Below are 16,301 nucleotides of genomic sequence, written 5' to 3'. Positions count from 1 at the left end.
AGCAAAGTTGGGAAAGCCCCAGCCAAATCAACTACAATGAAAGCAGTGTCCAGAGACAGAGAGAGAAGATTAACCATCATGTGTTTCCTCATAATCTTGGGAAGGAAAGGCCGGGCTGGTCCTAGATGGCAGAGCCATTCCACAGGGAATGCCCTTCCAGTTTTTTTTTTTTTTATTAGAAGAAAGCCATGCACCAGATTGAGCAACTGCAAAATAATCTGCTTAGCTTCACTGTTAAGAGATACACTGTTCCAAATAAAATGGCCTTTCCAGTTTAGGTCTCAGGACTACTAAAACCCACAGTAACTTCCAAGACTGGAAATGATTCCCATTTCACTCAACCCGATTTTGTAAACCCCTTGGTCTGACCTGTAGCTCAGAGTGTGGCAGTGGCCCCCCATTTCCCCCAGTGCCAGTTCTCATCATAAGGCTGAACACATACTGTATAGGGCATTCTCCCACTATGGCTCCTGACTACAGTGTTATAATGAGGACACACAGATCCACTTAAATACAGTCTACAGGCTCACCCTGTAGCCTACCTTTTATTAGCAGACTAGGCTATACCTGGCCTACAGCAAATGCTAATTGCTAAGCTAATGTTGCAAGTGAAGGTTACTTCTGCAAAGCAAGATATGAACCCCGTTGCACATTTCAGTTTACATTGGGGAAAGGGAAGTGCTACACATTCTGCCCTGTTTTTGACTAAACCCAGCAACTACTCTGCAATGCAGCTGGCTTTCCATGACAAGGCTTGGAAAAGAGTTGTAGCTTTTCCCCAATGCCGACTCAAATGCATTTCCAGCCAGCTCTGTATTTACATGAAGGAATTTGTCGCAGCCCAAATGGTGCAAGCTTTCCCTTCCCTGGAGCTTAAACAGATGCGCTGTGGAGCCCAGGAAAAGACCCTGCGAGGCTCCTCCACAAGCTGCCACAGTGGATACAGAATTTCTTTAAAGACTCCAATACAACTACAAACGCTATAGTAGTATTCCTAAACATGGTATACACACAAGATTGTCAGCTTAAAATGCCATGCTGAAATATCTGTATTGGTGTTGTTAAAACCAATTAAAAAAATACCCATTGCAAGCTCCTTACAAGCTGTTTGTTGATTACTCTGAAGTATGGCTACTGAACTCATTAATTTAAATTTTTTTTTAAAAAATCCACTAAAACTATGACTGCCAGTTTTCTTGGTTGCTTTTCTAGGCTAGATTTTGATGGAAGTATTGAAGCACTCACTTTAGTTTATACTGGAGAGCACACCAGGCTGACTTGGACTGGGTCCTGCTGCACATGGCCATTTCTTTACTGTACCCAAGGTAAGGATAAACAATCTTCCTCTGTTCAAAACCAAGAGCTTTTCAAAAACAGGCTTGCATTTCAGTCCCAGCACGTCTAACATTCCACAGTGTTTTCTGAAATCTCAAACATCGTCAGGGCCAGGGATGGGAATAAGACTCCCATAGCACAGTAGTTTCACCCATTCCAGGTTTGAACCCGATTAGCTCCAGTGTACAGGTAACAAGCACAGGTGTGTCTTATTAAAAAACTTCTAGTAAAACCAGGCATGGATCAAACTGCTATGCAATGGGGGTCTTATTTCCCCATCCCTGGTCTGAGCATGTTTTTACTCTGCCATCATCAGCCACCAAGCTGGTCTCTTTGGGCTCCATTTGCAGTGTTTTACTGCTGGTGGAGGGGGAGTGGAGGGTCAGCTCATTTGAACAGGTGTTTATTTTCCTCCTACACCTACTGCTGTGGACACCGAGAATCACTCAAAACACTATTGTTAGCACAGATTTTTTAATTTTGTTATTTTTTATATTAATTTTAAAATGTTGGCGTTTGTTAATTGTAATGCTCGATAAAGACGTGGAACTTTGGCACAGAAGCACGTCCTGAAAATCAGTTAAGTCTTGCTGTTCGTTACAATTCTCTACCATTATGATGATGAAGAAGATTGTGAAGATGAAGAAAGTGAGCTCTCATCTTCCTCCCTAGAGACCTGTTTTTCAATCCAATATACAGTTTTTTAAACCTTAAAACCCATTAGAAGATTAGAAAAATGGGTCGTCTAGCCTTCAGAGTGGAACTTTACAATTGCAAACGCACACGTCACAGATTGTTCATTTCCAACCAAATTACAGTTAATGTATCTAAAATCCGAAATGTAACATCCCACAATGTACAATTACAGTAAAAGAAATGAGTTTGATAAATGGGGTAGATACTGTATGTTCTTCCTTCCCCAACACAGCAGTGGTAATGAACAAGTATAAAAGGACTCTTCAACAGCTACCCAGTTTTCAGATAGACAATGTTGCTTGCAATAATGCCTCCTATTTATTTATTTATTTATTTATAGATGTACTTCTTGTGCACTAATACACTAGGCAGTGCTCTGAACCTGACAAATTACTTTGCACTGGGCCTTTGCTTTGGCATTCAGATTAGATTTTCCTGTATTTTTATTATTATTCTTCACAGCCTGCCTGGTTTGTAGAGATGGGGTTTGAATACACGACACTGGGCCAAAAAAAAAAAAAAAAAAAAAAAAAAAAAAAAAGGTCAGAGATCACTCTGCTGCCTTTAGTGAATTCATTAAATGAAGAAAAACGTTTAAGCTGGACGGTTTGGAGGCAGTGCAGCCCAGACCCTGATACTGAGCTACACCCATCTGAATTAGTCTGCACTGCTTCAAACAAAAGACATTGCATTTATTAAATTAAGCACATGTTTCCATAGGAACTCATCAGCACTCATTTCCATTATGCATAAACCATGCCAGCCCTGTATGTGTGTCTGTTTGGAGGGTTGACAATACAGCCGGTATGTCGGGTATACAATTGAGGCACTCCTAAACAGCATTTTTGTACACATCTATAAATATCACTTAATTGGAGAAGTACGGTAATCGACTATCTGATCCTGGAACGTGCAAGACAGGTTTGGAAACATCTTATCACTGAAGCGCGGGGCGTGTACCCATGACCTTATTCAGTTTTCAAACAGCGACATGCAAGATCATTGCTGGGTATGGTTGGTCATTTCTATAAAAGTACTGCACAAGGCTTTAGAAGCCTTGCAGGTGCAGCTGAGAAAGTAGAAAACATCTTTAACCAATCTACTGCCCCCCCCCGCCCCCTCCCCCAGTCTAGCCTAGCTGTACCCGAGAATGAGCAGGGGAAGCGGGCTACACCTCTTGGGACACCACCCTTGTAATCAATTAAGTTCAATTAAGCAAACTGAAAATTGTGTATTTGTAAAACTACAGTAAAGAAATCCACAGCAGCCACTACCACCTAATTTCAAGGTTTCTTTGACACAAAGTCAATTACAAAATGGTGCATTGCCCTACATTTTTTCAGGCATTACACAAACACTTTGGCCAAGACCACCCTGTAGCGTCAACCTACAACTGTACAAATAATCTTGCTTTGATCTTTGCCAGCTCTTTTGCATAAATAATTGATCTTCCCATGAAAAACAAATGTATGTCTCACTATTAGATGAGATGGTTAAACAAAGTGACATCACGCTATAGGAAGGATTCTCATGATGGCTCAAACAACAAGCTTAAAATAGGTTTAAAAAATGTCAACATTTAGGAAAAAAAAACAAAAAACAAACACACATACATACATAATTCAACCACTTTGTAACATGTGCAGCACGGTGGGTTGGCAAGGACCCTCAGGAGTCCATAGCTGTGCATGTACAGAGACAGTGAAGCGGTCAGGATTTATGAGAGATTAGGATTCAAGGCTTGTAAAATATACACATTGAAAGGTGCGACTGCTTATTCATGGTTTCCCCATCATTAACTTGCACTGAACGGTTTTGTATCAAAATGTAGTTTTATTGTATAATATATTTCTATTTAAAATCTTAATTACCTTCAAGGAAAAGTACATGCATTTGGAATGACTGCTTTATTACACCAAGTAAAGCAACACACAGGAAAAGTGATTTAAAATGGAACAGGGCATCAAATACAACATTTAAATGAATAATTCAGGCGAAGGTAAAATCATTTGTCATCAGATCACGCTTCACCAGAGAGAGCTTCCTGGCTCCTGGCTATGAATAAACCATCAGCGAGCAGCACAGACAGAAGGTGCCCCAGTCAGAGAGGGATTCCCCTCCACAACCACAGCTAATGACAAAACGTGACAGTCACAAAGAGAGAGAGTGATCAACACACACAGGGCAAGCCCCCCAGAAGCAGGGCTGACTGTTGATAGGGTCTTAAAGGACCAGCGCTCAAAACTCACACTAGCCACAGATCACAATCCGAAATCTCTCCTTTGCAGAAAACAGTAAAATCTATGAGAAACACGTTTCAGTTATTATAATACACCACACCCAAAAGCATTAATAAAAGTTCACCTATCCTTTGAAAACATACAAAATGTTATCTCTAAAACACAAAAAAACCCCAAAAACACAATTTGGTTTTAATGATGCATGTTTCTAGGAATTTAAGCTGCTGGGAAAATGCTGTATTGATCTATCTACAGGACAGCAGCTTTTATTATTGTGAATGGCCAGGAATCCCTTGAAACCACCGAACAGCAACAGTTAATTTTTATATCCTCTATACACACAGACACAGAGAATCCAGCATAGGTGCATGATGACAGGCCAGGCTTTTCAGCGACAGGCCAGCGGAGAGAATTTGAACACTGAGTTAAGATTTAAAATCGGTTCTTAAGTTAGGATTAGGGCTAAGGTTAAGGGCAATGGCTCAAAAGAGAATGTTTCATGTGAAAGAATATTGTAGATTTACACTGGCCTGTCTTTCTGCCCCAGGTAAAGAGCGTGGCCCGTCTTTCTGCACCTGTGAAGCTAATTCACCCTCATGCCTATGACATTCTTTTCTACCAACACACTGTAATACTCTGCATTAGGCGAAATGGAACTAGCTGGTTCATCTGTTAGCAGTGTGGCAGCTCTGGGTTCGAGCACACACAATTTATTCTGCAACCAGGAAATTCTGCAACCCAGTCTTAACACTGACCCAGATGTCATAAGTAATCAAGTTTCAAACCCCTCAGCTGTGATCCTGTCCCACTGGTTGATCACACTACTCCCAGAGGACGAGCATGCAATCTTTTAACAAATCACACATTGTTAGAGTTTAAATGATAATAGCACCACAGGAACCTGGTTAAACAAGCAATAATATAACCAAGTATTTTTCAAATTTAAGAATACAGCAGTGCAAAACAAACTAACATTATGTACACTATAGTAGTACTTTGTTAATCCCTTCATGCACAAAGCTGTTTACATAAGGGTTAAAATATCACAGAAGGAATTTGTTTCAAGAAAATACAAATAAAATAAAATAAAAATCCAACCTAATTTTTTTTTTTTTTTTTTTTTTAAATAAAAATCAGAACACAAAAAGCAAAAGTACAACTCACCATTACAAAGCAAAGCAACTCAACTCAAGCCTATTAAATTACCGCCGGCCTCACTATGACAGCAAACTCCATTCAAATTCTCATGAAATTCCCTGTTCAATCTTTTTGTTTGATTCTGCCCTGGGTTTAGATGGGTGTGGGTTAAGGAGGCACAGAGGCGCGAAAGCCACAGAAAACAGCAGCAACAGAAGAGGCAGGAGCAGCAGCAAAAACAGCGTTGGCGTCTTGGTTGATAGAAACAGCATGCCACTGACAGACTGCTTTGCTTTCTCTTCTTTCCCTTTCAAACCTATCCATTGCACGCCCACGCATTCTCACTTACCCCCCCCCCCCCCCCCGCTTGTTTTTTTTTTTTTTTTATACCACGAACGCCGGCCCCCAGGCTTAAGGCATCCAATAGAAGAGGAGCTAAAATCCACCCACCAGCCTACCCCCACGCAAACATACACAAACAGAAGAGCAGTGCTAAACCCACCTGATTCTCCTGTAGCATGGACTGAGTGAGAACTGTACGGACAGCGTGAAAGAGAAAGAGAGTGTGTGTGTTTGAGAGAGAGACACGTGAGAGAGAGACAGGAAATAATTGACTGCAACAAAAAGAAAGAATTCAAGTATTCCTACAGAGAGAGACAGGCCTACACTCACAATTTCTGCTAGGCTCATAGCCTTATTTAAGCCTCCATTTCCTGCCTTTCTTTTTACAGTGTTCTACTGAAATGCCCCAGTAACCACACACACCTTTTTATTTCCTGTTATGTTGTAGAAAGAGAGATGAATCTGCTGACACCCCCTTAGAGTGCATAGTCTAAATCCTTTGCAATTCTGTAAACAAAGGACCAATTTAACCTCACCAACAAACTACTTCAACTTCAAGAGCCCCTATTGTATTAACAGTACTCCGCAGAGAAAGAGGACAACCAGCAAAAGGTTGAATTTAGTGAGTGATTGAATTGATACTGGTCATTCTACATTACAGAATGACTAGTAAATGACCAGCAAAATAATTCAAGGTTCTATTAGACTGACTTGTTTTTGAGATTCCAGCTTCATTTACACAGAGCAGATAGCAGCTTACCTCTGTGACTTGGAGGATACAGTACAGAGTTTGGCCCACACAAAAATGTTTATACTTGGCATGTACTGGCTGTTTAATATACCTTAAATTAATTCATCTCTCATTCAATAATTTTATAAAATCACATATAGAGAAATTAAACACAATCACTGCAACAGATTTGACAAAATTCTAATCTTATCCTGTGCACCGATGTCATCCCGTGCATAGAACATAAAAAAAACAAGAAAAAAACAACTTACATATTTATAGTAGTTCATGAGTAGTCTTCATTTCTGAGATTTATAATAAATCAATACATTATGTGTGGGGAGTCTCTTACTCAAAGAAACAAGTTAGTAGTTTCAGCAACGAGAACTGCATGCAATGACACCTCTTATACAAAACACGCCATGTACTGACCTACAGTAACACTTTCACATGTGACATAAAACAAAGTGACAAGTGGTCATAAAGGTGCTTGAAGTGCTAATCCTGTCCACTATTTTATCCTCTCTGCAGTACTTTACCTGCATTTCAAATTTTTTGCCTATTTCAACAGGATTGCAGGATTAAAAGACCATTTCAGTTTTTTTGTTTTTTTTCCTAGGAAGTTTTAACATGAAAATACAATCCTGGATAACCACAGATACAAGAATCCTACCTTTATGGAAAGCCAGACTAAATATGTTTGGGCTTTTCCAAGTCAGTTGGTTTAATATTTGATTGATGCACTCGGTAATATACAGAGGCCTTTTGGTTATGCAGGATTACAATGCATCACTTTCTTAGTGGAAAAGGGTTATTATTGTATAGGGTTTCACAGTGTGACCAGCTTAAGGCAAATTGTATTTGTACGCCCTACTGCGATTTCAGGGAAAAACGAACAAAAAAAAAAAAAAAAAAAACCTTTAGAGACTGGACATACCCACCTTGCACATGTTACTTGCATAGGAGTGGTCTGCTTCTCATACATCTGAACTATTTCATTGTTTTCCCAAATACTTAAAGCGACAAAGTATCTTCAAGATTTATTGGAAAAGAAACAAAACATTTCTAATGTTCCTAACACCTCTTGATCTGAATGCACGGTGTGTGCTCCATGTATCTGGGAGCAAAAGTACAGAAGAAAATCCACTTCCTCAGATCCTATTAGAGCTACTGTAGCAATAAGAATCACTGTCCTCCTTTTTCTTCTGTGGCAGATCTTTTGGTTCTTTGCTTGCATTTTCTATGTCTGCATATTAGGATGTGGGTGGGGGGGGCAGTAATACTTTCAATAAAGCTGATCATGTTTTAGCTTTTAAAATCAAAACCAAATTGGAACAAAAACCAAAAAAAGTCTGAAATCAGCTCCAAAACCTTTTAAAAATTATGGTAGTAAAACAATTTTACTATGGCTTAATGTACTTTAAGTGGCTTGTAATTAATTGTTTTATGTAATACTGTAGATTGCATTTTGGAAGATATGTTCAATTGATTTTAATGGCAGTGAACTGAAACAACACCATGACTGAAATCATTAAAACAACACAGATGTGAACACACTTAAGAGACACATGTAAGATGACTTTCCTAACCTTGGTACACAAATGGCACTACTTTACTGTATTGAATAGAGCCCCTTGATTATTGAGATATTTGACTTCAGCCAGCGCTGGCAAGAAAAAAGGATTGCATCACTAAATCTGACTTATTTCAAAGGGCTCTGCTGTAACATAATTTCTTCTTTTAAGAATCATCAATTTGTACCACAGTTTCCTCCAATGCCAGATGAGAAATGATTAGACATTGTGTAGACTTCCTTTGATCTCCATAGAGGTAAGCTCCCTCCCATCTGGTCAAAATAGTTTTGTGCTGAAAAGCTCTCTCAAAAGAGCAAAGTGAAATTTACCCTACCAAAAAAGCTTGCAAATTATGAACTGCTGAAGTGTACTCTTATTTTTTTTTTTTTTTATTCACCAGCTATGGGAATCTCAGAAGTGATTGATGAGTGCATTCACACGCAGGAGGCAAACCGAATGATGCAATCAGGAGCTGCTGCATCACCAGCAATGTCTGGCCCTCCCTGCTGATGCATGGCCCTTCACAGGATAGCCTTTCAAAAGCTCTCCCTGCCTTCTGTTACCATTATAGGCTGTTCAACATAGCTTGAACCACACATGGAAGTGTGCAGCAACCCTGGGTCTGGGGTGGCCTGCAATTTAAAAAAAAAAACAAAACAAAAAAGGGGGGGGGGGGGGGGGGGGGGGGGGGGGGGAGAGGGCCCTTCAGCTACACAAGACTGACAATGAGCTAATATGAAAAGGTTGGACTTCAAATCAATCAATTATATATTCTAAAGCTAGCAGATGCTAGTACTCTACATGGCTCTACTATGTTCAGCGTTTGACAGTTGCCAACAACAGGAAGATCCCCTACTTAAAAAGAAGGTCTGTTGAAACAGGGCACATGTTGCTGACGGAAATGCATTCAAACAACCAAATAAATAAATAAATGGATCTTCACTTTCTCGCTATGTCCCCCTCAGAGCTCTGGGTGTGCTTACAATCTGTCATCCACTATTCTCCATATACCTGTCCACATCAGAATCAATCAATAGCCTCCATCTGTTACTGAGACATCGTTTCCATGACCTCATTCCCTCATTTGTTTGAACTTGTGTTTGTTTCTATTACAAGACCCTCTTGAGAAATCTTGCTGTATGTTAGGCGTGTCAATGCTCTATGTGTGAACAGCATATGAAAAAAATGCCAGTGTGGGTGTTCATATGTGTGCACACACACACACACGTAACTGAGCCACAGTGTAATTGGAACAATTACACATTTGTTAACATCACAAGGATTTGTCATTATCTGACCTGCGATCGTGTTAAACTGAAAAGACATACAAGGTACACTTAAGAACGCACAGCTTTAAACTAACTAGGCTAAGATGACACTAATCTTATGCAGCTTCTTACACATCCAGCTGTTTGCTCTTGCAAAAGTCTGCAAGTAAGGAAGAATTCAAAATCTTACTCTCGCTTCAGTCAACATAGTGACAATGATGCGCACACCTCCAGCAAAAAAAATGTCTTCTAGCTGCTAGTGTGATAGAAGCACACAGTGCTGATCTCTAAAATACCAATTACAAATGAACATTTGTCAAGCATGCAACTGAAATAAGACGGCTGCAGGACAGCTATATTAAATGAATTTTGCTCGACAAAACCTCCTGGTTTTCCTTTAAGCACTTACTAGAACAGCCAGTTTAATAATATTTTGTGGCTGCCACCACTATTGGAAATCCCTAGTTAACAGGCAACATTTCTAATGACAACTGACAGCACTACATAAGTAGAGGTGTTAGATTCTGTTTAATTTCTTAACTGTATCAACTTTAGGATTGAACTCATTAACATCACAAACATTAGCTGTACAGCTATGGACAAAAGTTTTGCATCACCTACAATTTTAGGATTGAGACATAATAATAATAAAAAAAAAAAAAGAATCCTGGAGGACATATGTTTCAAGAAAACACACTCGGCGCACAATAATCAACAACAGATGGCTTCACATGTACCCGCACGGACCTCCCAGAACTACATTTCCCATCAACCTCCTGCTCACTGGTAAATCCATCTCAGTTACATGTGAGCAGGAGGATGATGGGAAATGTAGTTCTGAGATGTCCATGCGGGTACATGTGAAGCCATCTTGAGGCAGGGAATGCAATTTAAATACAAGACACTGAAACTATTTTATCGGTTATTATAGGCTTGTATTTTTGAAAAGTCACTTAGTGCCTTATTAAAAACAAAAATTAGGAGGAAAAAAAAAAAACAGAAAATAAACTACACAACAGTTTGTCTGCGCTTCTTGAAAGATATTAGGCTTAAGTGTCAGAAAACATTCAAATGACTCATTTTAAAAGTGGGTCAGCTGTCACACTCCAGTAACGCTGTGTGCTTTCCAAAGGAGGCTGCCATATTCCCAAAGTGAAACCACAGTCATGCCTTCTGTTTGTTCGTTTTCTCTCCTACTTTAATTTTTTTTCCTCACCATTCACTCTCTGATTTCTATCATATTGCTACACCGTCTCCTGATGCTAAATTGTATATTTTATTAAACTTTATTAAAACACACAGAATATACTGTAAACAGTATGTATTACACACACCTTGTGCTATCTGTTGTACTGTGTAGATGCCTATCATAAGCAAACAGGCATATCTTATTTTACACTGACTCTGTACTCTTTGCACAAGGGTTTAAAATGTTTACCATCAGCAAGTAATCCTTTAGGTAAAACATGCCGTGCAGAAAGGAAAACATGCTGTGCAGAAAGGGCTAATCATCTCTGTAGAATTGTTAAAAGAACGACAGCCTCCAGCAGACACCCAGCAGTTCCTCTTTAAACGGTTGCTAATGTGGTCTAATACAAACCTTGATTTCGTTTTTTCTGACTGTAATCAGAAACAGTTCCTGTTTCACACATGAGCTGTACTCTGTGAAGAACTGCTGTGCTCTCCTTTTCCTGTGATCATCTCAAAAAGGGATTTCCATTAACACGCAGAATTAAATTACCTGAGAAGGTATTAATGGCATTCATCAATTCCCCACACACACCCTTGTTCGAGTTTCTGACTCATCCTTTTTTTCCTTCTTGTAACCAAGTTTAGTATCAATCAAGCTTCTGATCTCTCCACAGACAAAAGACCCCCCCCCCCAATCCACTTCAGAAGCTGTGGACTGGCTAAAGGCATACATAGGTTCCGCATTAGCCAAAACACAGGAGCAACTCGGGAACACAGAGTAGCCATAATCATAGCAACTGCTGTAACCTATGGCTTTAATGATTTAGCACTGTCTTTATCACTGCTTTGTTTTTATCTTTACGTGAATTTTAGTGCTAAAAACGGGCTTTAGTAAGGTGAGGCTGACTGACAGTGGCCAAAGCTTTGCCAATACAGTGGAACGTCACATAACTGCCCTGATCAATTAACCGTCTCACCAAATAAATAAATAAATAAACAAAAACAAACAATTAAAAATTAGGATACGACAGTAATGGCATTGGCAGCAAGTGAAGCGTCCGCGATGGAAACAGAAAGTCAGCGTTATAGCAAATCAGCCTTTTGGTGCGTTCCCCTTTAAGAGAGACGGGCTGTGTGTGTGTCAGTCAGCTGTGTGTAGCAGTGACGTTTCAGTACACCAGTTGGGAAAGCTTTGTGTTTCTCTTTTTTTTTGTGCAATGTGTTTATATGATGGGGCGCATGGTTGCAGATATTGGCAGCGTGTTGTTGTAGCTTTTAAATGCACTTGAATTAAAGAAAGCAAGCTTCATAAAACGCGATGCTTACGGGCTGTTTGTTTAAAATTGCCAAAGCAATATTCAAATCGAGCTGCTTATCGGCTGTTGGCAATGTCAAGAAAGAGCGCAAAGTACCGTGACATAGATATGAAGAAAGCAGAACCAGGGAGGCAGGGACTTCTACAGTTAAGAAAGAAGCCATCAGTTGCATGTTACTGTACATTTACACGTTTTTTTTTTTTTTTTTATAATATATAAAGTTTTGCGTGGAGATGGCTTATAGTAAACCGGATAGCAACACTGTGTATTTGTAGCCTAATTAATCTTGTTTACATTTGCTTACTTTTTAAAGCAGTTTGTGTGTTGTTTTTGTTCACTAACCTATTTATGAAAGTGTAAATGCTTTTTTTTATAGATGTTTGCAAATCCGACTTTTACGCATATCCACCTATACCACAGTCCACAAGGGGTCGGATATGCAGCGTTGTACTGTACAGCTCAATACTTCCATTTGTGATCCAAAAAGCAATTTAACCAAGACCTTCAGTGTCTAGTACATTAACCCACTGAGGACCTGACAGTCAGTCTCAGCTCTATGCTGAATAGTTTAAAAGGGATGCAAAGTCAATATTGCAGTTGTAGTTGATGGTAAAATATACACTTGTGTACAGTATAAAACAAAGTGTTGAGCAAGCACCAGAAATGAAAACAGGTCCCTATCTTGTAACTAAAAGCCAGGAACTATACTGCTAAAGATAAGCCTGCCTGACTGGGCTCATTTCAGAAAAACTAACAATCAGGTTCCAGTAACGACATCCGACAGGCCTACACTTTAGACCTGCAAGCATGTGTAAACAGGGTATCCAAAATGGAGAGGGGGGGGGGGGATTGTGTTATTAAGGAGCAAGCAGGTTAATGCTTCTTTCCACAGCAATTCCAAAAAATGACAGACTTCATAACAGAGGGGAGTACAGTGCAGTATCAGAATCACCAGTCATTGAATTACATCAGTGATTTTCCACTATACAGATTATGTGGACCAGGTAAACAAAGTTGTTTAGTATCATACTCATATATATGTAATAATGTCACTTACATTGAACAAATTAGTCTTATTTCTCTCACAGAAAAGTCCTTGCGCTGGCATGTGCTTCAGCTGTTGCCATGGGACACTGCTTCCTAGCAACACGTCTCGGGCCCACTGCAGGTTCTGTGGAAACACAAAATATAAAAATCGGGGAGTGTGTGTGTGGAGAGAGACCCATGGGGATGGTGGATAGCGCTTCGCCTAGAACTAAATATGAAAGAAAAAAGAAGATGTTGTTTAAAGCTACAGTTACATTGTGACAAACGTGTAAATTACTTGAATGACCGAGTAGCGCGTAACACAGAGCCATAACGTAAGTGAATAAAGATACATTTTATTGTGTTTGGAATACATTTTGGCAAACTGTCCATTTTTCCATCCAAACTACTGCAGCAAAAACTTGAATGAAGGAGGGCTAAACACACCCTCTGACACACACAAACACCAAGCGATGAGAGAGTTAGCATTGAGTAACTTTTCTGTTATGGAATCTATCTTGCATTCATTCAATTTAACTACAGAATAATTATTAAATAAATAAATAACAAAAATGTAAAAAAAAAAGAAAAAATCGGACAGATCGCACTGTTCCAAATAACGCTAAGCACCGTCTTTTCAATAATGTACTTGTTATATAAACAGAATACCACATGGTGTATCCTGACGAGCGCCATAGAGGGGATATTTGGCTCTCGGTGTGCAGGTGCTTCCATATTCAAGACTGCACAGCTGACAGACGAGGAACAGATAAAGAAAAAAAAAAGATGGTCTTATACTTCTGAATTAAATTTGCCCCTAGAAAAATGTTAAACCAGTATGACCCCAGCAGTCCAAAGGGGGGGGCACTAAACACCATTTACTGTGTCATGCCATACATTTAAATATTCAAATCACAAAAAAGGAAAATCAAAACAGTAAGCAAGCTGCATGTAGCACAGTGTGCAATTCGTGTCAGCAAGATTATAATAATCCCCTTTTGAAATGGGTATTTATTTACTGGTAGGTTAATGTACTTATCCATGTTATTAAAGTGCAGATACTGTAAGCTACTGAGATTTCTTGTTTGTTCCAGAATGTACTTTCTGACTGTAAACAAACATGCAGTTTCAAAATGGAACCCAGCATCTCCGACTATTGCATACCCTGCAAGTTTCTTGTTAACCGGAGGATTAGTGATCCACGCTGTTAGCAGCGTCGACTGTGCAGAGACACTTCGTGGGAGTGAAAATTGCCTGGTTCAAAAAACACTGCAGGTATACAACAGCCCCAACACCACAGTGATGTCAGGAGGGATAGAAACTGAGAAGTACTGGTAAGAAAAAACATAACATGTGCATGGGTGCAACTTTTAAATGGAAACGGTACCACAGCTTAAGACACTTATCTGAGAACAACCGATTATCTAATAAGAAATGTGTGCCACTTTATCTCCCATGGTAGGAGTACAAAAAAATAGTTTAAAATAAGTGCTTTTCTATGTCCACTAAGTGCAATACCTAAAAGTTACCGTTTACACCAGGGGTCTCCAACCCTGGTCCTGGAGAGCTACGTGATTTTCTGGTTTTCGTTTAATTGGAGCTCTAAATTACTTAATTGCACCAATTATTGTCTTAATTAGTCAAGAACACACAGCGTTCCAGATCTTTATCCATTGATGATGTACAGACATCTAGAAAACCTGCAGGATTGGGGCACTCCAGGACCAGGGTTGGAGAGCCCTGACTTACACTTACTGATTCTGCCAAATTCACAAAAAGCACAATCTACAGGACCAACCAAAAACACAATCATAAAAGTAAAGCAAAAACATTGAGAAACTGAGTAATTAAACTCAGCACTGCTAATACAGTGTTTCCCACTTAGTAAGCAATACAGAATGTTCTAAAACAAACAATAAAGCTAAGGAATAACACACTGTACTCCTTTAGTGGACGATACCTAAAGAATTTAGTGTAAACATTAAGCAGAAGTATGCTGAAGGTCAATTTATTTGATCCAGTTTGTAAAGGCTTTAATACAGGATTAGGAGAGATAACTCCACTTGCAACTGCAGACCGCTCAAATAGTGTCAGAAAGACAACTACTACCCTAAACTAATTTTAAATTTATATTATATATATATATATATATATATATATATATATTATATAATATATATATATATATATATATATATTAAAAGACATAAGAATTTATTTTTCTGTATAATTAAGGTATTGGATAGTTTCCCTAGAGGTCAACAGTTAATCTGCTATTGCTCTGTTATAAATAATGGAGTTCTATAAAAGCCATGCCATACGCAGTTTGCAAAGCTTCATTGGCTTCCAAGTGTTGCGCCTCTGGCAGTTTTGATGGACACATCAGATTAGGCTTGTTTAAAAAGGGAATTCCAGCAACACTTAAGAGGCAGTGCCAGCGTTTCCTCACTTCATGTATTCTTGCATGCCGTTGGCCTTCCCTTTAAACACCCCTGAACAATCACACACAGACAGATGAATTCTTGTTTGGGCTCCGTTGCCAAGTTTAGATTTGGTTGCCATAGCCAGAACTAAGGCTAACCAGATGTTTTTTTTTTTTTTTTTGTTTGTTTTTTTTAATTATCCCCCATCCGGATATTTTATTTTTAAATATTAAAAGCAGAACCCGCCTGGAAAAATATTATTGATCAAACAAAGCCTAGTTGCCAGCTATGAAGAATAAACACTGTCATCCTGTTACCCCTAGCCTTGATGCGAGCTTTGTCATATTTCATTGTGTGTCTGTATTATAACCTTCAGGGTACAAGTGTGCATCTGGAAGGAACAGATAACAAACCTGTTATAACGCACGCAATCACAATTGAGATGACTTGGGGGCGATGGAGAGTGGACGTAGCAGCTCTGTTTCAAAATACAAAACAACCTGTTTCCTTGACAAGATACACAGCACAGTGCTTGAATAAAGTATAAAAAACAGGTGTCTGTGTGTTTTGTAAAACCTTTTTATCATCACATATTTAAGTTTTTATTATAGGCATTTTCAAAGATCTTGCTGGTTCTAGTTAAATTGCTACCTAAAGCTGTCTCCAACTAAAATAACCCACAACTTTAAGAACTCAACCAGCAAGTCCTGAGGCTGTGAACTCAATGGGTTCTGCTAATCCAGTTGTTCAGAAGCGGTGAAATGAAACTTGAGAAAAGGCAGTCAGTTTCTCTGTAACAGTTGTTCCACGCAAAGGAATCCTGCTTCAGGCTTGGCAGTAGTTGAGTGAACTGCATTCTTTCTAAATGCAACCTCAGAGTAGAAATGTTGTAGATCGGGTATTTTCTAAGTTGTAAAGTTTGTTTTGAGAGTCTACCGTGACCCCAGTACACTTTGTACTGCTGCAGTGACCTAGGAAGTACACAGGTACAAGACTGCCAGAATGTAAGGCATGCATATTGAG

The 16,301-nt window shown here is 39.2% G+C and overlaps 1 protein-coding gene across 11 annotated transcripts in view; it reads right to left on the bottom strand.

The window, feature by feature from the left end:
• Positions 1-16,301, bottom strand: part of LOC121299834 (calcineurin-binding protein cabin-1-like) — a 69,468-nt gene that overhangs the window by 19,871 nt on the left and 33,296 nt on the right. For all 11 annotated transcript variants that reach the window (XM_041227957.1, XM_041227958.1, XM_041227960.1 and 8 more), the window contains one exon: positions 12,887-13,000. In XM_041227957.1, the coding sequence (XP_041083891.1) occupies positions 12,887-13,000 (114 nt within the window). The remainder of the gene's footprint in view (positions 1-12,886; positions 13,001-16,301) is intronic.

Source organism: Polyodon spathula, chromosome 25 (genome assembly GCF_017654505.1).
Source record: "Polyodon spathula isolate WHYD16114869_AA chromosome 25, ASM1765450v1, whole genome shotgun sequence".
Classification (NCBI taxonomy): domain Eukaryota; kingdom Metazoa; phylum Chordata; class Actinopteri; order Acipenseriformes; family Polyodontidae; genus Polyodon; species Polyodon spathula.
This window is presented reverse-complemented; position numbering and strand designations above follow the sequence as displayed.